This window comes from Alosa alosa, chromosome 5 (assembly GCF_017589495.1).
Source record: "Alosa alosa isolate M-15738 ecotype Scorff River chromosome 5, AALO_Geno_1.1, whole genome shotgun sequence".
Classification (NCBI taxonomy): Eukaryota; Metazoa; Chordata; class Actinopteri; order Clupeiformes; family Clupeidae; genus Alosa; species Alosa alosa.
Genome location: NC_063193.1, coordinates 35,456,792 through 35,484,627, shown reverse-complemented (window position 1 = coordinate 35,484,627; position 27,836 = coordinate 35,456,792). Strand labels below are relative to the sequence as shown.

General features: G+C 43.9%; 2 protein-coding genes and 1 long non-coding RNA gene across 3 annotated transcripts; all 3 read right to left on the bottom strand.

The window, feature by feature from the left end:
• Positions 1–1,832: 1,832 nt before the first annotated feature.
• On the bottom strand, positions 1,833–2,387 carry LOC125294166. The gene is made up of 2 exons (XR_007193497.1): positions 2,300–2,387; positions 1,833–2,174 (listed from the first exon to the last, which is right to left on the bottom strand). It is a non-coding gene; the product is annotated as an uncharacterized LOC125294166 (long non-coding RNA).
• A 670-nt stretch (positions 2,388–3,057) lies between these two features.
• ak5l (adenylate kinase 5, like) lies at positions 3,058–22,466 on the bottom strand. Its single transcript, XM_048244581.1, has 6 exons — positions 21,447–22,466; positions 14,882–15,068; positions 14,215–14,394; positions 11,068–11,240; positions 10,225–10,354; positions 3,058–3,071 (listed from the first exon to the last, which is right to left on the bottom strand). Exons 1-6 carry the CDS (start codon positions 21,504–21,506, stop codon positions 3,058–3,060), a joined length of 744 nt encoding a protein of 247 aa, XP_048100538.1. The 5' UTR covers positions 21,507–22,466.
• Positions 22,467–22,693: 227 nt separating this feature from the next.
• On the bottom strand, positions 22,694–27,611 carry gpsm1a (G protein signaling modulator 1a; the record flags this gene model as incomplete). The annotated part of the gene is made up of 2 exons (XM_048242583.1): positions 22,694–23,150; positions 27,321–27,611. Coding segments are annotated over 2 exons (516 nt in total), but the record flags the coding sequence as incomplete, so codon positions are not given.
• Between the last annotated feature and the right edge of the window lie 225 nt (positions 27,612–27,836).

Here is a 27,836-nt window from a genome sequence, read left to right as displayed (position 1 = left end):
AATAGCCATTTTGATGTGATGCGATTTTGATGCATTAAAATAGTAGGGCCCCTATGACTCCCATTCAAAAGGCCATTTGACCTGAAAACGACAATACGGTCAAGCTTAAAAGTGGTGCTTTCGACGTAATTATGCTTTTAAACGTTTGACTTAGGAACATTCCCAAAAACACCCTAAGTTGCATTTTGGCGAGAGTTACGCTTTAAAGTTGGTGGTGGCTAACAGGGATGCTAACTGGGCTAAAGCTAATCCTCTAAACACTGACCCCCTAACTGGGCTGAAGAATAATGCTTGTTATGGTTTACTGCTGGAATAGGGAGCCACATCTAGGGGCAGGTTTGAGAATCACAAATGACCTCTGTGTCACCACCATACCAACAAGATGTGTTGCGTGTGTGTGTGTGTGAGAGAGAGAGAGAAAGATAGTATGTGTGTATATGTAACTATGAGTAGGTGTTTATGAGTATGTGTGGGTTTGTGTGTGTGTAAGCGAGAGAGAGAGGAGTGTGTGTGTTTGCGTATATATGTAATTATGAGTGGGTGTCTATGAGTGTGTGTGTGTTTGTGTGTGTAAATGTAATTATGAGTGGGTGTCTATGAGAGTGTTTGTGTGTGTGTGTATGTAATTATGAGTTAGTGTCTATGAGTGTGTGTGTGTATGTAATTATGAGTGGGTGTCTATGAGTGTGTGTGTGTGTATGTAATTATGAGTGAGTGTCTATGAGTAAGTGTGTGTATGTAATTATTAGTGAGTGTTTGTGTGTGTGTGTGTGTATGTATTATGAGTGGGTGTCTATGAGTGAGTGTGTGTGTGTGTGCGTGTATGTATTATGAGTGGGCAGGCGCAGGTGTGAGCCACACTGGCATCCTCGGCCCCTCCTTGATCATTATCCAGGATGCTGCAGGGCATTCCATCCGTCAGACTTCTGGTGCTTCAGTCTGACAGGAGCCAGCTGACCAGCACACCAGATAATGAGGCTCTCACACAAGCGTGTGTGTGTGTGTGTGTGCAATTATATCAGTGTGTTTGTATTTGTGTTATTGTATGTGTGTGTGTGTGTGTTGGTGAGTGCATGCATTGCGAGTGTGGTTGTGTATCTGTCTATGTTTTAAACCAGAACTAGTGAACTAGTACATCTTTCACTTCCACATCTTGACTTTCACATTCTTATCTCTAATTGCTAAGATGTGTTAGTAGGCTTGTGTGTTTGTTGTGTGTGTGTGTGTGTGTGTGTATGTTTGTGTGTGTGTGTGTGTTTTCTAAGATATTAACAGTGTTGTGGTGTTGGTGTTTCTCCTGGGCCCGCACGGTTCAAGGAGAATCTCTTTCTTGTGGTCAAACGCTGCCTGAGGGGCCCTGAGGTGAGAAAGAGGCACTGGCTGGACCCAAACACACGCACACACACACACACACACACACACACAAACACACACCAGCTGGGTCCAGGGAAAAACACGCTGGCAGCCTTTGCTCGCTTGTTGGCAGCCCTGATTGGTGACATTCTCCACAGCCCAGTGCTATGCTATCAGCCCAGTGCTATGCTATTAGTGGTAGGATTCTCCACAGCCCAGTGCTATGCTATCAGCCCAGTGCTATGCTATTAGCCCAGTGCTATGCTATCAGCCCAGTGCTATGCTATTAGTGGTAGGATTCTCCAGAGCCCAGTGCTATGCTATCAGCCCAGTGCTATGCTATCTGTGGTAGGATGCTGAAGGATTCCACTGACTAACTGAACACTAAACACATTGTGTCTGATGCACTGACTCAGAACAGAAGAGATGTTGAGACGTGTGTGTGTGTCTGTGTGTGTGTAGATGTAGCTGTTCTTCCACCATGTGAAGATAGTCTTTAATTAAAGCCCGAGTCAGTTCCACATTCTCTCCAGCATTCAATACCGAAACAAAGCACCCTTAAGCAGGAAGAATATGCAGAATGAGTCATCCTCTTGATCCCACCCAACCCTGCTGTTAAGCACAACCCTGCCCGCAAGATTAGATGGCTTAAAAGGTCATGCTATTAAAAACAGAAGAAGAGAGAGAGAGAGAAAGAGAGAGAGAGAGAGAGAAGTGAAGTTCGGGAGACAGAAGGAAGTCTGGAGGTTGATGGTGAAGCTTCATGAGGTTGCTGGAAGCTGCTGTTCAGATGCTCCCACACAAGCATGTTCAGCTCTGACCTGCGCAAACAACAACAACAACAACAGAAGTCATCAGGGCACAAGCCATTACACTCACCCTCTGTCAATGATATTAGTTACGTGTGTTTGTGTGTGTGTGTGTGTGTATATAAGGCGTTACCTACAGCCTCCTCATCATTAGGGAAGAGTCTCTCTTGTACGACAGCACGGATGTCTGTGAAGATGTCATCCTCTCCGCGATCTGCGTCAATCTGCAGCACAAAACAGTGAAGGCCTCAATCCTACTGAGTACGCACAGAGCAAACACCATGTTTATTACACACACAGAGCAACATAAACATGTTTATTACACACACAGATTTATGTGCAAATCATAAGTACTGAAAACAATAAAACAGCAGGGGACGCAGGATGAATTCTAACGACCATAATTACAGATGCAGTTAAAAGCCAATCATTTGCGAACTAATAAATCACGTGAAGTCGTCACTCTGTGTGGAAACTCAAAAGAAGAGTGTGTTCCATCCAATGACCATGCACCCACTAATGGTTTCAATGGACCACAGGGTTTACCAGTGCAGCAAATCACTTGTTTTGCCTTGATTAATCAATCAGTTGTTTGGTCTCAAAGAAAATTGTGAAAAATGTTGGCCAATTTTTCTCCAAAGCCCAAATGTCTTTTTTTGTCCATAAAAACCCTCAAGACATTCAGTTCACTGTTATTAAGGAGTAGAGGAACCAGGCAATCTCTGTCTTCAGGGCTGGTTCTGATCCATTTTAGGGCCTGGTCTCTCTGGAACATTCATGACCAAATAATGTATTCCAACCAGTGGAAACAGGCCTAGCAGGCCTACAGGTCTAGCCCTGGGAGCATTCATGACCAAATAATGTATTCCAACCAGTGGAAACAGGCCTAGCAGGCCTACAGGTCTAGTCCTGGGAGGCAAATACACGTTCAGATTTAAAAGGATTTAATAATTCAGATCCACACCGTCAGGGACACGGTCAGATGAGGACCAAAGGTGGCTCAGGGACACTGGCCACCTGGCCTTGTTGTTTCTGGAGAGTTCTACTGACAGTCCTGCACGGGTCATGTTATCATGACACCCCGGCCACCTCCAAATGCCAATGAGATGCAACAGGCTCCATTTTACACCAATGAGATGCAACAGGCTCCATTTTACACCAATGGGACACATTGTGTTCATTAAGCTCCAGAAAGGCCACGTTTCATACCGCATTAATATAAAGCTCAGAGACACATGGCACTGTACACAACACCTATGTCCTGACTGCATTAATATAAAGCTCAGAGACACATGACACTGTGCACAACACCTATCTCCTGACTGCAGTAAAACCAAACCAAGTAGCGTTTCATACTGCATTCATATAAAGCTCAGAGACACATGGCACTGTACACAACACATATCTCCTGAGTGCATTAATATAAAGCTCAGAGACACATGACACTGTACACTACTTTCTTGAATTTACCCTGGGGATCAATAAAGTATCTCTCTATCTATCTATCTATCTATCTATCTATCTATCTACAACACCTATCTCCTGACTGCGGTAAGTAAGTTAAGAGACATAGAGGGGAGTGAAGAACATAGTCTGAGGCATCCGACAACCAATATGCAAATACCGCTATACATTATGCTACACAACTAATATGCAATATACATTATGCAATATACATTATGCCACACAACCAATATGCAATATACATTATGCCACACAACCAATATGCAATATACATTATGCCACACAACTAATATGCAATATACATTATGCAATATACATTATGACACACAACCAATATGCAATATACATTATGCCACACAACCAATATGCAATATACATTATGCCACACAACTAATATGCAATATACATTATGTAATATACATTATGCCACACAACTAATATGCAATATACATTATGCAATATACATTATGCCACACAACCAATATGCAATATACATTATGCCACACAACCAATATACATTATGCCACACAACTAATATGCAATATACATTATGCAATATACATTATGCAATATACATTATGCCACACAACTAATATGCAATATACATTATGCAATATACATTATGCCACACAACCAATATGCAATATACATTATGCCACACAACCAATATGCAATATACATTATGCCACACAACTAATATGCAATATACATTATGTAATATACATTATGCCACACAACTAATATGCAATATACATTATGAAATATACATTATGCCACACAACCAATATGCAATATACATTATGCCACACAACTAATATGCAATATACATTATGTAATATACATTATGCCACACAACTAATATGCAATATACATTATGCAATATACATTATGCCACACAACCAATATGCAATATACATTATGCCACACAACCAATATGCAATATACATTATGCCACACAACTAATATGCAATATACATTATGTAATATGCATTATGCCACACAACTAATATGCAATATACATTATGTAATACACATTATGCCACACAACTAATATGCAATATACATTATGCAATATACATTATGCAATATACATTATGCCACACAACCAATATGCAATATACATTATGCAATATACATTATGCAATATACATTATGCCACACAACCAATATGCAATATACATTATGCAATATACATTATGTAATATACATTATGCCACACAACTAATATGCAATATACATTATGCAATATACATTATAAAATATACATTATGCCACACAACCAATATGCAATATACATTATGCCACACAACTAATATGCAATATACATTATGTAATATACATTATGCCACACAACCAATATGCAAATACCGCTATACATTATGCCACACAACCAATATGCAATATACATTATGCAATATACATTATGCCACACAACTAATATGCAATATACATTATGCAATATACATGATGCCACACAACTAATATGCAATATACATTATGTAATATACATTATGCCACACAACCAATATGCAATATACATTATGCCACACAACTAATATGCAATATACATTATGCAATATACATTATGTAATATACATTATGACACACAACCAATATGCAATATACATTATGTAATATACATTATACAATATACATTATGCCACACAACCATTATGCAATATACATTGAGGGTGTAGTGTATAGTGATGAGGGTGAGTGTAGTGCATAGTGATGTGGATGAGTGTAGTGTAGTGTATAGTGATGCAATATACATTATGCAATATACATTATGCAATATACATTATGACACACAACCAATATGCAATATACATTATGTAATATACATTATGCAATATACATTATGCCACACAACCAATATGCAATATACATTATGTCACACAACTAATATGCAATATACATTATGCAATATACATTATGGCACACAACTAATATACATTATGCAATATACATTATGACACACAACCAATATGCAATATACATTATGCCAGACAACTAATATGCAATATACATTATGCAATATACATTATGGCACACAACTAATATGCAATATGCAAATATACATTATGCCACACAACCAATATGCACTTCAGCCGTGGCCTACTGGTCGGGGTTCGAACCGGCAACCCTCCGGTAACAAGTCTGAAGCGCTAACCAGTAGGCCACGACTGCCCCCATTATGCAATATACATTATGCCACAGAACTAATATGCATTATGCAATATACATTATGCCACACAACTAATATGCATTATACATTATGCAATATACATTATGCCACACAATTAATATGCAATATACAATATACATTATGCCACACAAGTAATATGCAAAAATGCAGCAGCACATTTGGTCTTTGAGCCAAAGAAGAGACATGAAACTCCTATATGCTAAACTGTGCTTATCTCCTATATGCTAAACTGTGCTTATCTTCATGAAACTCCTATATGCTAAACTGTGCTTTATCTCCTATATGCTAAACTGTGCTTATCTCCTATATGCTAAACTATGCTTATCTTCATGAAACTCCTATATGCTAAACTATGCTTATCTTCAGTTGACTTTCTGTAGCAGCCAGAAAAACTGCAATGCCAGTTGGATGATTTCCTTGTTTCCTGAATTTCCCAAGCTAACAGGCAAACACAGCCACTGCATCTGGCCCAAAGAACACCCTACTTGCCCTACCTGGCCCAAATAACACCCTACCTGCCTTACCTGGCACAAAGAACACCCTACTTGCCCTACCTGGCCCAAAGAACAACCCACCTGGCCCAAAGAACACCCCACCTGGCCCAAAGAACACCCTACCTGGGACTGAGAGAAAAATGTGTCTGAGCATTTCCTGACTGGAGTCAAATAAAATCAAGTATGTTGAGTATAGTGACAAGACAAGTGAAGTAAACTAAAGTAAAGTGAAGAAAACTAAAGTAAAGTGAAGTTAAGTAAACTAGTAAAGTGAAGTGAAGTGAAGTGAGGTGAAGTAAACTAGTAAAGTGAAGTGAAGTAAACTAGTAAAGTGAAGTGAACTAGTAAACTAAAGTAAAGTAAAATTAACTTAAAAATGTATGGATTTATTTACAAAGCAGGAGTGTTCCTCATTCATGGTAGTGCATAGTGATGAGGGTGAGTGTAGTGCATAGTGATGAGGGTGAGTGTAGTGTAGTGTATAGTGATGAGGGTGAGTGTAGTGCATAGTGATGAGGGTGTGTAGTGTAGTGCATAGTGATGAGGGTGAGTGTAGTGTAGTGCATAGTGATGAGGGTGAGTGTAGTGTAGTGCATAGTGATGAGGGTGAGTGTAGTGTATAGTGATGAGGGTGAGTGTAGTGCATAGTGTTAAGGGTGAGTGTAGTGTATAGTGATGAGGGTGAGTGTAGTGTAGTGCATAGTGATGAGGGTGAGTGTAGTGTATAGTGATGAGGGTGAGTGTAGTGCATAGTGATGAGGGTGAGTGTAGTGTAGTGTATAGTGATGAGGGTGGAGTGTAGTGTAGTGCATAGTGATGAGGGGTAGTGTAGTGTATAGTGATGAGGGTGAGTGTAGTGTATAGTGATGAGGGTGAGTGTAGTGTATAGTGATGAGGGTGAGTGTAGTGTAGTGCATAGTGATGAGGGTGAGTGTAGTGTATAGTGATGAGGGTGAGTGTAGTGCATAGTGATGAGGGTGAGTGTAGTGCATAGTGATGAGGGTGAGTGTAGTGTAGTGCTTTTGCTGAGAAACAAATAGTTCTACAGCACAAGATTTAACGAGTGTTGAGACCAGCCAGTGGCTGTCAAAGAGCCATGTATGGAGCTTTGCTTGTTGTTAATTTGCTCAAGGTCCAGTTGCTGAGGGTGAGTGTAGTGTAGTGCATAGTGATGAGGGTGAGTGTAGTGCATAGTGATGAGGGTGAGTGTAGTGTATAGTGATGAGGGTGAGTGTAGTGTATAGTGATGAGGGTGTAGTGTAGTGTATAGTGATGAGGGTGAGTGTAGTGTATAGTGATGAGGGTGAGTGTAGTGTATAGTGATGAGGGTGAGTGTAGTGTATGGTGATGAGGGGTGAGGTGTGGTGTATAGTGATGAGGGGTGAGAGTGTAGTGCATAGTGATGAGGGGTGAGAGTGTGGTGCATGAGTGATGAGGGGTGAGTGTAGTGCAGTGCATGGTGATGAGGGTGGAGTGTAGTGCATAGTGATGAGGGTGAGTGTAGTGGCAGTGATGAGGGGGAGTGTAGTGTAGTGTATAGTGATGAGGGTGAGTGTAGTGTAGTGCATAGTGATGAGGGTGAGTGTAGTGCATAGTGATGAGGTGAGGTGTAGTGTAGTGTATAGTGATGAGGGTGAGTGTAGTGCATAGTGATGAGGGTGAGTGTAGTGTATAGTGAGGGTGAGTGTAGTGCATAGTGATGAGGGTGAGTGTAGTGTAGTGCATAGTGATGAGGGTGAGTGTAGTGTAGTGCATAGTGATGAGGGTGAGTGTTAGTGCATAGTGATGAGGGTGAGTGTAGTGTAGTGCATAGTGAGGGTGAGTGTAGTGCATAGTGATGAGGGTGAGTGTAGTGTAGTGCATAGTGATGAGGGTGAGTGTAGTGCATAGTGATGAGGGTGAGTGTAGTGCATAGTGATGAGGGTGAGTGTAGTGCATAGTGATGAGGGTGAGTGTAGTGCAGTGCATAGTGATGAGGGTGAGTGTAGTGTAGTGCATAGTGATGAGGGTGAGTGTAGTGTATAGTGATGAGGGGTGAGTGTAGTGTATAGTGATGAGGGGTGAGTAGTGCATAGTGATGAGGGTGAGTGTAGTGTAGTGCTTTTGCTGAGAAACAAATAGTTCTACAGCACAAGATTTAACGAGTGTTGAGACCAGCCAGTGGCTGTCAAAGAGCCATGTATGGAGCTTTGCTTGTTGTTAATTTGCTCAAGGTCCAGTTGCTGAGGGTGAGTGTAGTGTAGTGCATAGTCATGAGGGTGAGTGTAGTGTAGTGTATAGTGATGAGGGTGAGTGTAGTGTAGTGCATAGTGATGAGGGTGAGTGTAGTGTATAGTGATGAGGGTGAGTGTAGTGTAGCATAGTGATGAGGGTGAGTGTAGTGGCAGTGATGAGGGTGAGTGTGGTGCATAGTGATGAGGGTGAGTGTAGTGTAGTGTGTATAGTGATGAGGGTGAGTGTAGTGTAGTGATGAGGGTGAGTGTAGTGCATAGTGATGAGGGTGAGTGTAGTGTAGTGCATAGTGATGAGGGTGAGTGTAGTGCAGTGCATAGTGATGAGGGTGAGTGTAGTGCATAGTGATGAGGGTGAGTGTAGTGTAGTGATGAGGGTGAGTGTGGTGCATAGTGATGAGGGTGAGTGTAGTGTAGTGCATAGTGATGAGGGTGAGTGTGAGTGTAGTGTATAGTGATGAGGGTGAGTGTAGTGCATAGTGATGAGGGTGAGTGTAGTGTAGTGCATAGTGATGAGGGTGAGTGTAGTGTATAGTGATGAGGGTGAGTGTAGTGTAGTGTATAGTGATGAGGGTGAGTGTAGTGTAGTGTATAGTGATGAGGGTGAGTGTAGTGCATAGTGATGAGGGTGAGTGTAGTGCATAGTGATGAGGGTGAGTGTAGTGTATAGTGATGAGGGTGAGTGTAGTGTATAGTGATGAGGGTGAGTGTAATTACTCATGATGAGGGTGAGTGTAGTGCATAGTGATGAGGGTGAGTGTAGTGTATAGTGATGAGGGTGAGTGTAATTACTCATGATGAGGGTGAGTGTGGTGCATAGTGATGAGGGTGAGTGTAGTGCATAGTGATGAGGGTGAGTGTAGTGCATAGTGATGAGGGTGAGTGTAGTGCATAGTGATGAGGGTGAGTGTAGTGCATAGTGATGAGGGTGAGTGTAGTGTAGTGCTTTTGCTGAGAAACAAATAGTTCTACAGCACAAGATTTAACGAGTGTTGAGACCAGCCAGTGGCTGTCAAAGAGCCATGTATGGAGCTTTGCTTGTTGTTAATTGCTCAAGGTCCAGTTGTTGAGGGTGAGTGTAGTGTAGTGCTTTTGCTGAGAAACAAATAGTTCTACAGCACAAGATTTAACGAGTGTTGAGACCAGCCAGTGGCTGTCAAAGAGCCATGTATGGAGCTTTGCTTGTTGTTAATTGCTCAAGGTCCAGTTGTTGAGGGTGAGTGTAGTGTGCTTTTGCTGAGAAACAAATAGTTCTACAGCACAAGATTTAACGAGTGTTGAGACCAGCCAGTGGCTGTCAAAGAGCCATGTATGGAGCTTTGCTTGTTGTTAATTTGCTCAAGGTCCAGTTGCTAGGACTCAAAACCATAGAGTTGGGACACGTGTCCTGGACATCATTGATATCATCAATGCTAATTAAGCAATATGTCTACAGGCTGATAGGTATAGCCATATGCACCGTGCAGACTTCTCTAATCATTTTTCAGGGGAAATGAGTTAAAGCAGTCCAATGCAGTTTCTGGGTGAGCTCCCCCTACAGTTGTGGAGTATTTGTACTTTACACAAGTGTCATAAATACCACTCACGGTTTGCACCATAGCTATTAGAAAGCTAGATACCGCATTGTGCTATTGTTATTATTATTAGTGAGAATAAACAGTGACCCTGCTTTGAACGCACCTGTTCCTCGAAGGTGAATGCCTGCGCGATCTCCCGTGGGAAGCCATCCACGATGAAGCCCTTGACATCCTGCTTCTTTATGAACTGGTGTTTCAGCTCCTCAATGGTCGTCTCCTGGAAGATCAAGCAAAAGGTGCTGTGTGGAGTTTATCTTGTTTAAAACATTTAAAAAAAATAACTAGAATTACCAACAGAATGTGCAGAAACAACTGTTTTGACATAATGTAAAAAAACAACACCTAAGGTCTGTATCGTCCAGATATCCGCTGAAGTTAGCATGCAAACCAGCTAGTGCTGGGCCGGCACTCTTGTAATACCACGTTGCACCAGATATGGCGCATTAACTAGAATGCAAGTCAGTGGGAACGTTGCGTTTGGCTGTGCTAAATTATCATCACTGTTCTAGTGCCCTCACCTGAGTTATCATCTGTTCTAGTGCCCTCCCCTGAGTTATCATCTGTTCTAGTGCCCTCCCGAGTTATCATCACTGAGTTATCATCACTGTTCTAGTGCCCTCACCTGAGTTATCATCACTGTTCTAGTGCCCTCACCTGAGTTATCATCACTGAGTTATCATCACTGTTCTAGTGCCCTCCCCTGAGTTATCATCACTGAGTTATCATCACTGTTCTAGTGCCCTCACCTGAGTTATCATCTGTTCTAGTGCCCTCCCCTGAGTTATCATCACTGAGTTATCATCACTGTTCTAGTGCCCTCACCTGAGTTATCATCACTGAGTTATCATCACTGTTCTAGTGCCCTCACCTGAGTTATCATCACTGTTCTAGTGCCCTCCCCTGAGTTATCATCTGTTCTAGTGCCCTCACCTGTGGTGCCAGTTCTCCGTTGGCGATGATCTGTGCGATGAGCTCCCACTTCCTGTCGGTGGTGGCGTGGTGGAGCAGCTGGGTGCGGAGGATTTCGCCCACCGACACACACTCAAAGCCATAATGAGTCGCCATCTTCAGAGTCTGAGTACCCTTCCCACTGCCAGGGCCACCTGGGGGTGACTCACACACCCACACACACACACACACACACACACGCAGGCACGCATGAACACACACAAACACACCCACACCCGCACACGCAGGCATGCTTAAACACACACACACACCCGCAGGCATGAACACGCGCACACACACATACACACACACACACACACACACACACACACACGCAGGCACACACACACACGCAGGCACGCATGAACACACACCCACGCAGGCACACACACACACGCAGGCACGCATGAACACACACATACACACACACACACAACGCTCTACCACTGCCACTGCCAGGGAGGGAGCATACTTATGTTCCCAGGGCCCTATGTTGATATTCCCAGGGTCCTATGTTGATATTCCCAGGGTCCTATGTTGATATTCCCAGGGCCCTATGTTGATATTGCCAGGGTCCATGACCCTCAGTTCCATTTTCTAATAACACACAGTGGCTGTCCATTTAATGCCCCCCCCCCCCCTCAAGGACTCACTAACTTTGATGTATTATATGCTCTCGGAATATAGGACCCTGGGAATATAGGACCCTGGGAACATATAGGACCCTGGGAACATAGGACCCTGGGAATATGAACATAGGACCCTGGGAATATAAACATAGGGCCCTGGGAACATAGGACCCTGGGAATATTAAGGTTTTGCACCTCCGTTCTAATGTTACGTCACCGTTTGTTTACAACTAGAGTGGTAGGCAAGAATGGTAGGCAAGCCTACAACAGTCGGGATGCATAGGCTACACATAGTTACAAATAGCTTCAAAATTGAAATTTTGATTATCAAATATTGACCGGGATGCCGACCACTTGTGTAGGCCCTAACAGTCGACGAGGTGACCTGTTCGATGGAAATAAATTTGATTTCACACAACTATCAAAGGGCCCACTAGAATAACCTCATTCTCAAAAACTTAAATTGACTTGATATTCACCAACAAACCTGAAAGGGTGACAAAATCCTTTAATATGGTCTGTCTGACCATAACCTCACTTACAGTATAGCCAGAAAGCTCACTAAATCCCGCTTTCATTTAAAACCTAACACCAAATCTAGCCTAACACTAAATCTAAGAATTATTAACTGGGACCAAATCATAGCTTGTGTAGATGACACAAATGTCCTAATATCCACAATCCAAAACATAACAAAGTGATTCCTCAAGAAAAACATATCTAAAGGAAATAGTAGATATATCCTCCCTTGAATCTCTAGTGACATAAGGAGATTAATGAAGGAGAGAGATAATGCTTTAAAGCACTCTCTCAAGTCCAACTCATTGACTGACAGGCCAACTCATTGACTGACAGGCAGACAGGCATATATATATTTGGAGTAATAAAGGAAATCAGGCAGCTAAATGGAACTTCTTTGTTGACCTCATACGGGACGCTAAGAGTAATCATAAACAAGTCTGGGACTGTCTGCATAAACTAACAGGGAAAGAACATAATACAGCAACAAAGCAGCTGGAGATCAAAGTCAATGGTACCCTATAAAAGGAACCAGCTGAAATAGTGACTATTCTTAATAGCCATTGTGTCAATTCTGTGCGATTGACTGTACATAGTCCCATAAGTGGTCCACTACACTCCTTACCATGTATCACAGCCAGTCTTCACTCTGACTGAAATTTTTGAACCCAAGGTTAAGTCTATAATTACTTCTATTAAGAACTCCAAATCAAAAGAAAATATTTGGACTGGATTCCATGTTTTTAAAGAAACATGCTGCCTCCTTCACAGGGCCTGTTACTAAAATCATAAACACCTCTTTTAAAGAGGGAAAATTCCCAAACGACTGGAAGTCAGCCATTGTTGTGCCAGTGTATAAATCAGGAGATACAACTGATATGAATAACTATAGGCCAATTAGTATTTTACCCATCATGTCTAAGATCGCTGAAAAATGTGTGGCTGAGCAAAATGACTGAGCATCTTAACAGTAGTCCTTTTAAACTGCACCCCATACAATTTGGCTTTAGAGCCAATCACTCCACAGAGACAGCTAATTGTTTCTTTGTGGAAAACATTAAGTCAAAATTGGACTAAGGAGGCATAGTTGGAGCAATTTTCTTAGATCTGCCTCTATAGTTTAGCTGTCCTGTAACCCATGGTGTATGTATGATGGATAGATGGATACTTTATTGATCCCTTAAGGGTTGTATGGTTATTTGTCTTATGTTCTAAATGTTTTAATGGAGCCAGTCCTATGGCATTATGTTTTATTGCTGTATATCAATTGCTATGTGATTTAATATGTTCTTTTTGTTAGCCAGCATGTGCCTAGTATAACATCTTGCCAATGGACTACAGTTGAAAATTAGCCTGCTGGCTAACACTGGCACATTTACAGAAATGTTGATCAATGTGCTTTAAATAAATAAATGAAGTAATGGCGAGATGGAGGCTTAGAACTCTGGCAGCGTGCGCAGCCGAGACATTATTCCCATCGAACAGGTCACCTGAAGGCCGTTGTCCCGCTTATCTCTAGGTTGCCGATATATGCAATAGTCATTGCCTTTATAGCACTATAGGCAATAGTCATTGCCTTTATAGCACTATATGCAATAGTCATGCCTTTATAGCACTATATGCAATAGTCATGCCTTTATAGCACGATATGTAATAGTCTTGCCTTTATAGCACTATATGCAATAGTCATGCCAGTTTACAGTTGATTCATTGTTGCGAAGCCTGCTTCCAGGCTCAACCGTCGTCCTACTATGGTAATATAGTTACCATTCATAAGCATTGATATGTAACAGTGATTAAATGTTTTTTTACCAGATCTACTTCAAAGGTAGCCTGTTATACGAAGTTAATGGCCACCCCATCAGCCTATCAGAGAAGAGAATCCCATTGTTAAGGGAGTTAAATACTTCATAAGATGCGTTCAAATCCTGATTGAATGGCATCCATAGCTGTGAGGATGACTTATTATGGGATTGCTCACCGATGACGAAGATGATGTGCGGCCGCGGTTTGGCCGGGTCAAAGACATCGTACTCCTGGATTAGGCCGGACGACTCTGTCATGTCCGAGTCACTCTCAATGGAAAACTGGGCCTGGATGGGTGGCAGACGTTCATACCGTCGATATGGTCCTGGTCCTGGTCCTGGCCCGCTGGCACCCTCTGAGATAACGTTTAAGACCACTTAACATTTAACATTGTTGAACGTTTAAGACCGCTCCCATCATCTGATATAGGGTTTAATGTAACGTTTAACATTTAAGGCTGTTGAAACCATGAGATAGCGTTTAAGATCATGTTTAACATTTAAGACCGCTCCCATCATCTGATATAGGGTTTAATGTAACGTTTAACATTTAAGGCTGTTGAAACCATGAGATAGCGTTTAAGATCATGTCGGACGAACATTTAAGACCGTCACCATCATCTGATATAGTGTTTAATGTAACGTTTAACATTTAAGGCTGTTGGCACCATCTGAGATGGCTTTGGATAATAGTGTCTGCCAAATGAATACATGTAAATTAATGTATGGTGTATGTACTTTGTTTGTCAATGGGTCAATCAACTAACTCACTCAATCAATCAAAATCAATCCATCAATCAATCAGAGCTCATACACATGCTCAGAGACAGACACGCATCTCACCGAGTTTCCCAGCAGCCTTCTTGGCTTGAGGGGCGTTGATAGGGGGCAGTGGGCGGCGGTCAGGCGTGATGAAGGTGTCCCAGGCCACGCCCTCGACCCCGCCCAGCTCTCGTGTCTTCTGCAGGCAGGTTTCCAGGAAGTGCAGCGGGTCGTCCGGTCGGTGGAACATCAGACCAGTCAGCATGCTCTAGGGCACAGACAGGAGAGCAGTGAGCATGCTCAGTAGAGCTGGTCCACTGAGCATGCTCAGAGAGTGACAGGAGAGCAGTGAGCATGCTCAGAGAGGCAAGTTGAGGCCTATTGAGCATGTTCTGTGAGACAGGCAGAGACAAAGTGAGCATGCTCAGAAGCATGATGCCAGTAAGCGTCCGATAGAAGGCTACTGAGCATGCTCAGTCCTACAGAGGGCTACTGAGGATGCTCAGTGCCATAGAGCCCCAGTGAGCATGCTCAGTAGAGAGACAGGAGAGCAGTGAGCATGCTCAGTGGAGAGACAGGAGAGCGGTGAGCATGCTCAGTGCAATAGAGCCCCAGTGAGCATGCTCAGTGCCATAGAGCCCCAGTGAGCATGCTCAGTGCCATAGAGCCCCAGTGAGCATGCTCAGTGAGACAGGCCCCGTGGTCTAAGCCCAGCTGTTGGCCTCTACGAATCGAAAGGGTCAATTTCACGGAACAACACTGCACGTTTAAATAACTCAGAAACAATGTGGTCATTCACCCTCCACAGTTCATTATAGCCTACCCTGCTGAAACACTGCGAGTGTGTGGAAGCAGAAGCCTCAGAGGTCTCAGGGTGTGTGTGTGTGTGTGTGTGGAGGCAGAGGTCTCAGGGTGTGTGTGTGTGTGTGTGTGTGTGTGGAAGCAGAAGCCTCAGAGGTCTCAGGGTGTGTGTGTGTGTGTGTGGAGGCAGAGGTCTCAGGGTGTGTGTGTGTGTGTGTGTGGAGGCAGAGGTGTCGGAGGTTTTAGGGAGTGTGTGTGTGTGGAGGCAGAAGCCTCAGAGGTCTCAGGGAGTGTGTGTGTGTGTGTGTGTGTGTGTGTGTGTGTGTGTGTGTGTGTGTGTGGAGGCAGAGGTGTCAGAGCTAATGACCTGGCCAGGGCAGAAGGAGGAAGAGAAATGATCATGCAAATGCCTGCTCTCCTCGTCTTCCCTAAATGTGTCTGTGAGCTGCTGGAGCCATGTGCCCTCAGCTGGACCTGTCTGTCTGCTCCTGGCTCCGAGGGGATGCTAATTGAGCGGAGGGCCGGGGCGTAATGGAGAATTTACATGTCAATCCTCGCACAGGAAACCAGCTCTTTGGCACCAGAACAAACAAGCACGCTTCAGCAGAAACCGCCGCTTTCCAAAATGGAGGCTTGATTCTAATGATCCTCAACTCACTGCCACTGGTGACCATGAGTGCAAATCTAAACTGACTAATAAGCTCTCCTTTTCCTCAGGATGGGGTTATGGGGTTAGAGCAAAACCAGAAAAACTTTTCTTTCTTTTTTTTTTATCTCAGATCAACTCAATCCTCCACCCCGGCACTGGAAATTTCCTGGCTTCATCTACAGAACGGCTATTCCAGAACGTTCTCGTGGAGGACGGGACAACCCCTGTGTGCTTACGTGAACAGAGGCTCAGTCCCAAGACCAATGACCAATAGTGACCTTCCTATTGGCATCCTTACTACAGTAGAGGAAGAAATGAAACATGTTTTGACCGTCTCAAGGATTAGTGGGAAAGTCTTTTCTATTGATGTTGTATTTACTACAGGACAGCGCTGTTTATCAGAGGCTTGAGTTCTCATCTAAAAATAGCCTTTATTTATCCACTCTGTTTATTTGCGGTGCCATTCCTTAAGAGACGGGGCCACAGTTCTGACACAAAGCTTCCAGAGCGTGTTTAGTTTTTTTAATCATGATCTAATTTGAGTCCATAGTACTACCCTGGCAGTATGAGATGGGGGCATCTGCCTTCAGCAGCCAGCACACCAGCACAACTGGCAGTGTCAGAGGGGGGCATCTGCCTTCAGCAGCCAGCACACCAGCACAACTGGCAGTGTCAGAGGGGGGCATCTGCCTTCAGCAGCCAGCACAACTGGCAGTGTCAGAGGGGGGCATCTTCAGCACACCAGCACACTCAGAGGGGGGCATCTGCCTTCAGCAGCCAACACACCACTGGCCTGCTCACCAGAGTCACTTAATTTGACAGCAGAGGAGACCTCTAGTGAATCCATTGTTTTTCTCAGCCTGCTGATGGATGGAGAGTCATTAGGGTATGTCAGCCCAGGCCAGATCAGAGCCGGACGTGGGCAAGAGTGCTCTGACCTGTCTTATAGCCTGTCTCTTATATTCTGTTCTTCATGCACATTCATTCTTGCATCCAAAATGAATAATTTAATATGATGAAAATCCTAAAAGTGCATGTGAATTACGACAATACATTATGAGCTCTCTGCCTTTCTCTCTCTCTCTCTCTGTCTCTCTCTCTCTCTCTTTCTATTTATCTGATGAATCATAAGCAGCAAAAAGGAACTCTGTTGCCAAGGTGACAGCAGACCGCTACATGTGCTTGAGCTGGAACTTCATGTTTTCATAATCAATAATATCAGAACACAAAGCAGCGCATGCTCACGTCTCTCGCGTCAGTTTTACTGGCGGAGGAGAGGATATGCACACACACACACACACAGATGTAGTGGTAAAATAAGAGGTGGGTAAACTATGAATTCTGTGATCTCGGTGAGGTGGACTGCCATGCGGTGTCAGCTTTTTAAAAAAAAAGGCATTCAGAACATGTTTGATGATGGTGGAGGTTATTGTCCAATGTTTATAACAATACCAGTGGTAATGGTTCCTAGAGTGTTGATGAGTGTATATATTGTGTATGTGGATAATAATGTGGGTTTTGAATGTTAAAAGTTGCAATTTGTGAATAAACTCTTTTGAGAGGTGGATAAACTCTAATAAGAGGTGGGTAAACTTTATTTCTGAAATTTCAGAGGTGGATAAACTGTGTTTACTTGTGTTTAGCCACCACTACATCCCTGTAGGCAACGGATATAGTTTCATGAATTTTTTTTTTTGTGAGATATTGAGGTCACTAAACCGTTGTCTGTGTTTTCAAAGAAAGCCGTCAGCAGCAGGCATAGGCTACTCCAACGATAGTGGTTAGAGCAGGGGTCTCAAACTCCCGGCCCGCGACGTATGTCAAAATAATAATGTAATCCGGCCCTTGAGGGTATTTTTAATTGCGACAAACAACGATACTGATTAAAATAGACGATAGATCCAAGTGACAAATCCCATTTGTACTCTCCTCCAATATTTGCTAGACATCCAGAGCTTGATTCAAACCCAAAATCGCTGCACAAAGTTTTCAGGAAATAGGCTACTTACATGCGAGAAACAAGAAGACGTGCATGACGCGGAAGCGATGCAGGCCATAGTTTTGCACAAATTGAAGCAGAAATAGGCCTACATCAAATGTTGAAAAACGTTCACGTGTGATGAAGTCTTAGGTAGGCTATGTTATTCACCTATTCTGATTCTGAAGGAGAATATCCTTTTGGAGATTATGATCAATAGTCTATTGACAGTGATGGTGCGTCTGTGAATGGAGGTGCGTCTTTGCGAACAGTATACGACGGTGTCCACTAAGCATACCATGCTTATTACCCTCTGCCCAACATAGCTTGGAGGTTGCAGTGGTAATCGTGATGATAGTGTTCGTAATGAACGTGCAGCAGGGCTAGGGCTCTGAAGAACTACAAAGTCACCCGCGATAGGAACTAATTTGACCAGGATACTTTATTGTAGGCCTTGTGGTTATAAGCTATACATCTGATGTGTTTTCCTGTGTTATGTGGGTTATATGACAAAAAAGAAATTAAACCTACTCAAATATGTATTTACTGAAAGGTGCATAATCTGAGGTGCTTGTCATCCAGTGGCAAATTAGATGGGTAAATTTAACCCCTTCATAAACGTTTGTTTATAGTCAAAGATTTTTACATTTACAGTAGGACTTAATCTCTGACCACTTTCAAGCCATGGCCTTTTGAAATTTTGATATAAACATCCAATGGTGTTGCTTTCTTAAACCTGACGCCTAGTTTGCCAGGTTTAAAAAAGTTATGAGAAAAATATTTTTATTTGGTGTGAAACACACACATATACCTACCTGTTTTTATGTTTTTTTGTTTGTTTTTATAATTTGTATTAATATTTATTTTATCATTATTTTATTTATAAGCTAGTTGCTAGCACAGGTGTCTAAAAATAGATAAAAAGACTTGCACTTTCTGTTTGTAGTTTTGTGTTTGAAAATACAGTATTTGAAAAAAAAACATTGCATTTTAGGAAATAGCCGTTGTTTTTTTGTATTATTCTTTAACACTGACGTGGCCCTCCAATCAGATGACATTGGCAGAAGTGGCCCCCAGCTCATTTGAGTTTGAGACCCCTGGGCTCATGGAGCTAAATTTGTCTCAATAATATTTGTATATGCGCAGAGGGGGATCCACAAATATTTCTTGATTTGCATGTGTGTTTTGATATCTACAAATAAAAAATCATATTTGTAACTTCATTATATTGATTTTTACAAATATAGATGTGCATTTGTAAATAAAATGCCATTTATAAAACCGAAAATTTCATTTGTGAAATGTGATTCTGCATTTGTGGATCACCAGCACACGCATTCTTCGCTTTCCAAAGTTATGTGTTTTTGAGACGTTCTTCACATGAAAGTCACACAATTCCACACATAAATAGGCCTACTTTAATTCACCGGCACACAGAAATCGCAAATAAAAAAATCATATTTGTAACTTGTAAATTGTTTTTTACAATTGTAGATGTGTATTTGTAAATTAAATGGCATTTGTAAAACTGAAAATTGCCTTTGTGAAATCTAATTTTGCATTTGTGGATCACCAGCACACACAGTTTTCGTTTTCGTATTTGTGGATCAGCATTTGTGGATCACGTATTTTTGAGACAAACTTTGCGGCAGAGAAGCCACCCAGATCCACAAGTAGCCTGCTGACACTTTCTAATCCAGTAGATGGCAGTGTTGTTCTATGGGACTCATGACCAAAGATTCTTTGCTCATAACACACAGAGCTAGCGAACCTAGTTCTTAAATCTAACAAGTTATGCCTTTTACAACAAGCTTTTTGATGGAAAAGTGGTGTTTAATTTCCATAATCTTTGTTTAGTAAACGCATAAAACCATCAGTTTGCAAGCAAAATCAAGAATTACGATCTTTGAGTTTGTTTATAGTTCTTTTGAATCTTTCGTTATGAGTCCCATAGAACAACACTGCCATCTACTAGATTAGAAAGTGTCAGCAGGCTACTTGTGGATCTGGGTGGCTTCTCTGCCGCAAAGTTTGTCTCAAAAATATGTGATCCACAAATGCTAATCCACAAATGCGAAAACTAAAACTGCGTGTGCTGGTGATCCACAAATGCAAAATTAGATTTCACAAAGGCAATTTTCAGTTTTACAAATGCCATTTAATTTACAAATACACATCTACAATTGTAAAAAACAATTTACAAGTTACAAATATGATTTTTTTATTTGTGGATGTCAAAACACAAATGCAAGTCAAGAAATATTTGTGGATGTCGCCATCTACTGGATTGCGATTTCTGTGTGCCGGTGAATTAAAGTAGGCCTATTTATGTGTGGAATTGTGTGACTTTCATGTGAAGAACGTCTCAAAAAACACATAACTTTGAAAGCTTAAGAATGCGCAGGTGCTGGTGATCCACAAATGCAGAATCACATTTCACAAATGAAATTTTCGGTTTTACAAATGGCATTTTATTTACAAATGCACATCTATATTTGTAAAAATCAATATACGAGTTACAAATATATTTTTTTTATTTGTAGATATCCAATCACACATATGCAAATCAAGAAATATTTGTGGATCCCCCTCTGCGCATATACAAATATTATTGAGACAAATTTAGCTCCATATTGGGTTAGAGGCAGGACCAAGAGAGGTTTGCTACATTTAACAGTGTTGGAAACTACTTATTGGGCATCACATCATCAGCTCTTGTGTAGGCTACAGAGGGTTAACCCTGGCAGACGCCGAGCACGGCTTCGTTTTCTGCGGGGAGAAAGTTGCCTTTTGCGGCCAAACTTAAGGCGCTCAGCCTAGCAATCACTGCAGCCTACTTGAGGATCACCATAGTGACAACTTGAAGTGTCTAATTTCCCATGCAATTATCGGGGCTCAAGCGACACGGACACTTGCCAGCATGTTAATCAAATAGCCTACTCATCAGCTTGGCTACCTTTTTGAATTGGTTGCGTTCAAACCAAATGATCCTCAATTAGCGACAAGAAAACAAAGCCTCTAAAAACGGTTAACAAAGGCGAATTCTTGATAACAATGTTTGATTAATTCATTTCTGATGTACCAGCACCATCTTTAAGTCCTCTTATTTCTCTCTCTGTCTTTTCCTGTCAACTAAACATTATCTCATGGGATTACCAGCATTGGGTTGTGCCCTTACAAAACTTCTAGCAGACAAAATAAAAATCTAGGAACCTTACCTCAAACAGCTGGGGAATTTGTCGCTTGGAGAGATATTCCTTCGCATCATTTGTGTTCATTTTTCCGTTGGTTGATTGTCCGCCGCCCGTGAGTAAAGGCGCAGCTGTTTTCAGGATGCTCAGGCACGGACGCTCTCGATCGCACGCAGTTTTGAGAGCGCGCGTGCATTTCTGACAGCCCTCTGACTGCCTTCTCTTTTATCGCGCGCACAGCACCTCCCGTTCTCTTCTTTCCCCTCCCCGTCAGGCTCGCTCTCTTATTTCAGTTTACTTTCTCCGAGTTCAGTTAGTTTAGTAGTTTACTGTAAATGCTAAGTGAGAGACATTTCTCCGAGTTCAGTTAGTTTAGTAGTTTACTGTAAATGCTTGGTGGGTATAAAAAAAACAAACGCTCAGAAGATTTTATGTGTCGATTCCACAACATTTTACAACGACACAAGATTGTAAAGGGACTGCAATATACCAGTTTTCTTCATTCAGTAGTCTGTTAATCACTCGTTACAGTAGAGATGGGACATTGACAGAACATTTTCAGAATACCAAAGCATTTAAATGTCCAAGTTAACTCTGCTGCTCTGCTTAAAGAGGATATCCTTGTCTTGTACAGAGATCAGTGATGAGAGCACATGGTCCATCTAACACATCACTTAAAGAGGACATCCTTGTCTTGTACAGAGATCAGTGATGAGAGCACATGGTCCATCCAACACATCACTTTCAAATTCATTGTGCTGTGGCATATTTTGTATTTTTTCCAAGACTTCATTTGGAGAGGGAACTATACCAAAGTGCAGCTGAGAACTGCATATAATCTGCCTGGCTTTGAAGTCATAGTAGTTAATAATGTTATCTCTAAAACATCAGTACGGTGTGGACTGGGAGTCCATTTCGAGATCACATGTAACATATGCAGAAAATGACCTCATGTAACATGCAGAAAATGGCCCAATGCCAGATGCAAACACAGATGTTTTAACTTTCACATTCAGATCACCCTCGTCATGAACCCAGAGCAGCTACCCCCCCCCCCCACCTCACACACACACACACACACACAGAGTCCTGCCACACCACACACATTAGGCTACATGAAATGCCCCCCCCATCCCCCACACACACACACTAACACAGAGCCCTGTCTCACCACACACTTTAGGCTACATTGTCCAGGGACCCTGTTCCATATGTGTCTGTGTGTGTGTGTGTGTGTGTGTGTAGCATTGTCCAGGGACCCTGTTCCATATGTGTGTGTGTGTGTGTGTGTGTGTGTGTGTGTGTGTGTGTGTGTGTGTGTGTGTGTGTGTGTGGCATTGTCCAGGGACCCTGTTCCATGCTAGGGCATCAACATCTTTTAGTGTCCCCCATTATCTGTACACTAGGTGGCAGCTCTCTCTTTTGTCCTGGTTGTGGTGGGGACTGTTGTTGTTGTGTATGTGTGTGTGTGTGTGTGTGTGTGTGTGTGATGGCGTCTGGTAGACTTTAACTAGAGCCGGAGGTGGGGCGTGACGAGGGTTTGTGCTCGTGCTCGTGGTGGGCGGGGCCGCTGGCCTCAGGGCCGTCGCAGTAGAAGGACACGCGCTGCTCGTCCATGCGCTTGGCCTGCACTCTCTGGATCAGGCTGAAGAAGGCCTCGTCAGCGTCCGACGCTGCCGCGCCCGGTACACACTCCGGTAGAGAACACCTCTGGTCATTCAGCCTGCAGGACTGAGGATGGAGAGAGAGGGGAAGAGAGAGAGAGAGGGAGAGGAAAGGAGGGAGAGAGAGGAAGAGAGAGAGAGGGAGAGGAAAGGAGGGAGAGAGAGAAAGAGAGGGAGGGAGAGGAAAGGAGGGAGAGAGGGAGGGAGGGATGGATAGCACAAGGAGAGTAAAAAAGGAGGATGGGGAGAAAGAGATAGAGGGAAAGGCAGGGGATGGAGGGAGAGAGAGGGGGAGACAGAGAGAGGGAGAGGAAAGGAGGGGTGGAGGGAGAGAGGGATGGAAGGAGAGATGGATAGAAAGAAAGCAAAAGGAGAAAGTATAAGGAGAGTAAAGGGAGATGGGAGAAGGAAGGAGGGGAAGATACAGAGAGAGTGAGATGAAAGGATAGAGAGTGAATAATGAAAGGAGAGAGAATGGAATGGAATGAAAACAGCAAAGAGAAAGAGGGAAGTGGAGAGAAAAAGACGAGAAGAAGAGAGACATAAAGAAAGAGAGCAGGTGAGAGAGAGAAGAAGGGAGGGGAAATATGGGATAGAGAGAGAGAGAAGAAGGGAGGGGAAATATGGAGAGAGAGAGAGATGAAGGGAGGGGAAATATGGGAGAGAGAGAGAGAGATGAAGGGAGGGGAAATATGGGAGAGAGAGAGAGAGAAGTAAGAAGGGAGGGGAAATATGGGATAGAGAGAGAGAGAAGAAGGGAGGGGAAATATGGGAGAGAGAGAGAGATGAAGGGAGGGGAAATATGGGAGAGAGAGAGAGATGAAGGGAGGGGAAATATGGGAGAGAGAGAGAGAAGTAAGAAGGGAGGGGAAATATGGGATAGAGAGAGAGAAGTAAGAAGGGAGGGGAAATATGGGATAGAGAGAGAGAAGTAAGAAGGGAGAGGAAATATGGGATAGAGAGAGAGAGAGAAGCAAGAAGGAGGGAAATGGGATAGAGAGAGAGATGAAGGAGGGAAATATGGGATAGAGAGAGAGAGATGAAGGAGGGGAAATATGGGGAGAGAGAGAGATGAAGGGAGGGGAAATATGGGATAGAGAGAGAGAGAAGTAAGAAGGGAGGGAAATATGGGAGAGAGAGAGAGAGAAGTAAGAAGGGAGGGGAAATATGGGAGAGAGAGAGAGAGATGAAGGGAGGGGAAATATGGGAGAGAGAGAGAAGAAGAAGGGAGGGGAAATATGGGAGAGAGAGAGAGAGATGAAGGGATAGAGTGAGACAGAGAGGGGCACATTTATGAGTCATTCGGTTGTAATATTCATCTGTCTGTTTCCTGTGGTGACGATTGCTTTTAAACATATCACGTTACTAATGCAGCCTGTAATTTGAATTTGTTACTGAGAGAGAGAGAGAGAGAGAGAGAGATGCTTATTTTCAAACTCATCACATTGTCTGCCCATTTTCATATTGACTGCATTATTTTAATGTGTAAGTGAAGCCATCACTGTTCAATGATTCAAGGAAGAAGTGTTCACTTTTGAAACCATCTCCTCTGATGTTGCTTCTGCCCTTGGGCTGCCATCCCAGCGGGCCTTAAGGTGACGGGGGGGACTATGCAGGTCATAAAACAGCATCCGTCGCAACCAGGAGCACTCAGGCCTGGTTGATGAAGTCGAGCTGTAGCTGGCGGGCTTGCTGGGTTATTAGATTACTGCTTCTGCTGTGCATGTGTTGCAGAACAAGATAAGAACACCACCATGGGCTCAACTTGTAGTGCTAGATAGTAACACCTCCATGGGCTCAACTTGTAGACGGAACACAAGCTGTTATTCATGCATTCAACAATAAAAAGTAAAAAAAAGTGGATAAACGTGTCTTTGAAATGACTACATGTAAATGAACACTCCCATTATTAGAATGCGTCGCCACCTGGCGACAGAACCCCGACATGGCAACTGGACCGACCCTCGCCTCAGTCTGAATAGTTACCGTGTCATGGTCCTACCGTGCAGGACCATGACCTTCACCTGCACCTGCATGACCTACACACTAGTGCCCCATCTAACACTAGTGCTATGAGCGGCCAATCTCATCCCAGATAACAAGAGGCTGGCGGACCACTGGGTCCATTGGGGGCATAGCTGGCAGTCCGCTAGCATTTTTCTCATCGGTTCTCTGGCGGTCCGCTGGCGGACAAATTGCCCAATATTTGCCACTATTGGTATAAAATTTGTTCAGTTATACTCCATATACCATTTTATTAACTTTTCTTAATATTAATTTCAAGTTAAATTTAAAGAGATTGTGGTCCACCGGCAGACCACAAGTGGCACGCCACCGGCGGCACACCACCAGCGGTCCGCTATCTGCCAATCAGATTTTGCTATCTGGAATGCCCCATCTAACACTAGTGATATGAGCAGTCCTATTTCCATGCTAGCAGCTCTCCTGGTGTTACCATGCTAACAACTGTCCTGGTGTGCTCATGCTAGCAGCACTCGGGTGTTACCATGCTAACAACTGTCCTGGTGTGGTCATTCTAGCAGCTCTCCTGGTGTTACCATGCTAATAACTGTCCTGGTGTGGTCATTCTGGCAACTCTTCTGTGTTGCCATGCTAATGTTGCTATGGAACTGTCTTGAGTTTCAGGGGTTGTATAAAGCACAATGTGATTACAGGACCAGTGGCGCAAGAGAAAACAGTGGCTGTGCTATCAATAACTGAGCACTTTTACGTTTTTACACTTTTACATTTCCAGTTGTCACACTTCCAGCTTGCTGACCAGGTATATACTATAGTTGACCAGGTGTTTTGGGGATATAGACTACTGTAGCTGACCAGGTGTTTTGGGGATATAGACTAATGTAGCTGACCAGGTGTTTTGGGGTCACCTGTCCTGGAGCACAGCACTAATCCTGGACGCTTCATATGACTAAGTTCATTCCAAAACTAATTAGACTCAATAGACTTTAAAAAGGGGCACATTGTTGCACACAGTGCTGCTTCAAATGAATGAAAGTCAATGTGAGTGAAAGTCAAAAGAATTGAAAATCAATAAGCGGATCTCAAATGAATTAAAAGCCAAAATGAATGAAAAGTGGATGCGAGTAAGGTGAATATGAATGGAGGTCAGTGTGAGTGTGGCTAGGCTACCTGGTGGATCAGTGTGAGTGTGGCTAGGCTACCTGATGGGTGAGTGTGGCTAGGCTACCTGGTGGGTGAGTGTGGATAGGCTACCTGGTGGATCAGTGTGAGTGTGGCTAGGCTACCTGGTGGGTGAGTGTGGCTAGGCAACCTGGTGGGTGAGTGTGGCTAGGCTACCTGATGGGTGAGTGTGGCTAGGCAACCTGGTGGGTGAGTGTGGCTAGGCTACCTGATGGGTGAGTGTGGCTAGGCTACCTGATGGGTGAGTGTGAGTGTGGCTAGGCTACCTGGTGGGTGAGTGTGGCTAAGCTACCTGGTGGGTGAGTGTGGCTAGGCTACCTGGTGGGTGAGTGTGGCTAGGCTACCTGGTGGGTGAGTGTGAGTGTGGCTAGGCAACCTGGGGGTGAGTGTGGCTAGGCTACCTGGTGGGTGAGTGTGGCTAGGCTACCTGGTGGGTGAGTGTGAGTGTGGCTAGGCTACCTGGTGGGTGAGTGTGAGTGTGGCTAGGCTACCTGGTGGGTGAGTGTGAGTGTGGCTAGGCAACCTGGTGGGTGAGTGTGGCTAGGCTACCTGGTGGGTGAGTGTGGCTAGGCAACCTGGTGGGTGAGTGTGGCTAGGTTACCTGGTGGGTGAGTGTGAGTGTTGCTAGGCTACCTGATGGGTGAGTGTGGCTAGGCTACCTGGTGGGTGAGTGTGGCTAGGCTACCTGGTGGGTGAGTGTGAGTGTGGCTAGGCTACCTGATGGGTGAGTGTGGCTAGGCTACCTGGTGGGTGAGTGTGCGTGTGGCTAGGCTACCTGGTGGGTCAGTGTGAGTGTGGCTAGGCTACCTGGTGGGTCAGTGTGCGTGTGGCTAGGCTACCTGGTGGGTCAGTGTGCGTGTGGCTAGCTAGGCTACCTGGTGGGTCAGTGTGCGTGTGGCTAGGCTACCTGGTGGGTCAGTGTGCGTGTGGCTAGGCTACCTGGTGGGTCAGTGTGAGTGTGGCTAGGGTACCTGGTGGGTCAGTGTGCGTGTGGCTAGCTAGGCTACCTGGTGGGTCAGTGTGCGTGTGGCTAGCTAGGCTACCTGGTGGGTCAGTGTGAATGTTGCTAGGCTACCTGGTGTTTGATGAGCATGTTGAAGAAATCATCGGTGGGCTCCTTGGGGTTGCAGGCCTCGCACAGGTGTCGGATGTTGTTCTGAGTGATGGCGAAGGTGAGGCGGTCCCCCACGCTGGCCCTCTGATCGTCTAGGCGACGGCTTTGCGAGCTGGCGATCAGGTCGAACAGCTCCTCCGTCTGGGCCAGCGATGCCAGCGAGGGCGACTCGGACAGCACAGCGGTGTCCAGCGACGCGGGGGAGCGGCCCAGGGGGGGGCGTCTCTGCTGCCCGTTAAGTTGCGGCTGGGGGGGGGGTCATGGGGGGGCGAGGGCAGCACTGGCTATCCATGCGGCTGATAGGACGTGCGTTGGATGGGGGAGCGGGTGTGGGAGCCTCATCAGAGGAGTGAGGCAGCAGTCTGGAAACACACACACACACAATCACACACACACCCACACACACACACACACACACAATTACGATTAGCTGGCTTTCCAACAAAGTCCATACTCAAAAGTTTTGGAAAATTAGAT

Coding starts and splice junctions, on each gene's coding strand:
- ak5l (XM_048244581.1), bottom strand. CDS start 21,506: ATGAACACAAATGATGCGAAGGAATATCTCTCCAAGCGACAAATTCCC. Junction 15,069..21,446: donor AAATTCCCCAGCTGTTTGAG/GTAAGGTTCCTA, acceptor TCTGTGCCCTAG/AGCATGCTGACTGGTCTGAT. Junction 14,395..14,881: donor GAAGGCTGCTGGGAAACTCG/GTGAGATGCGTG, acceptor ACGTTATCTCAG/AGGGTGCCAGCGGGCCAGGA.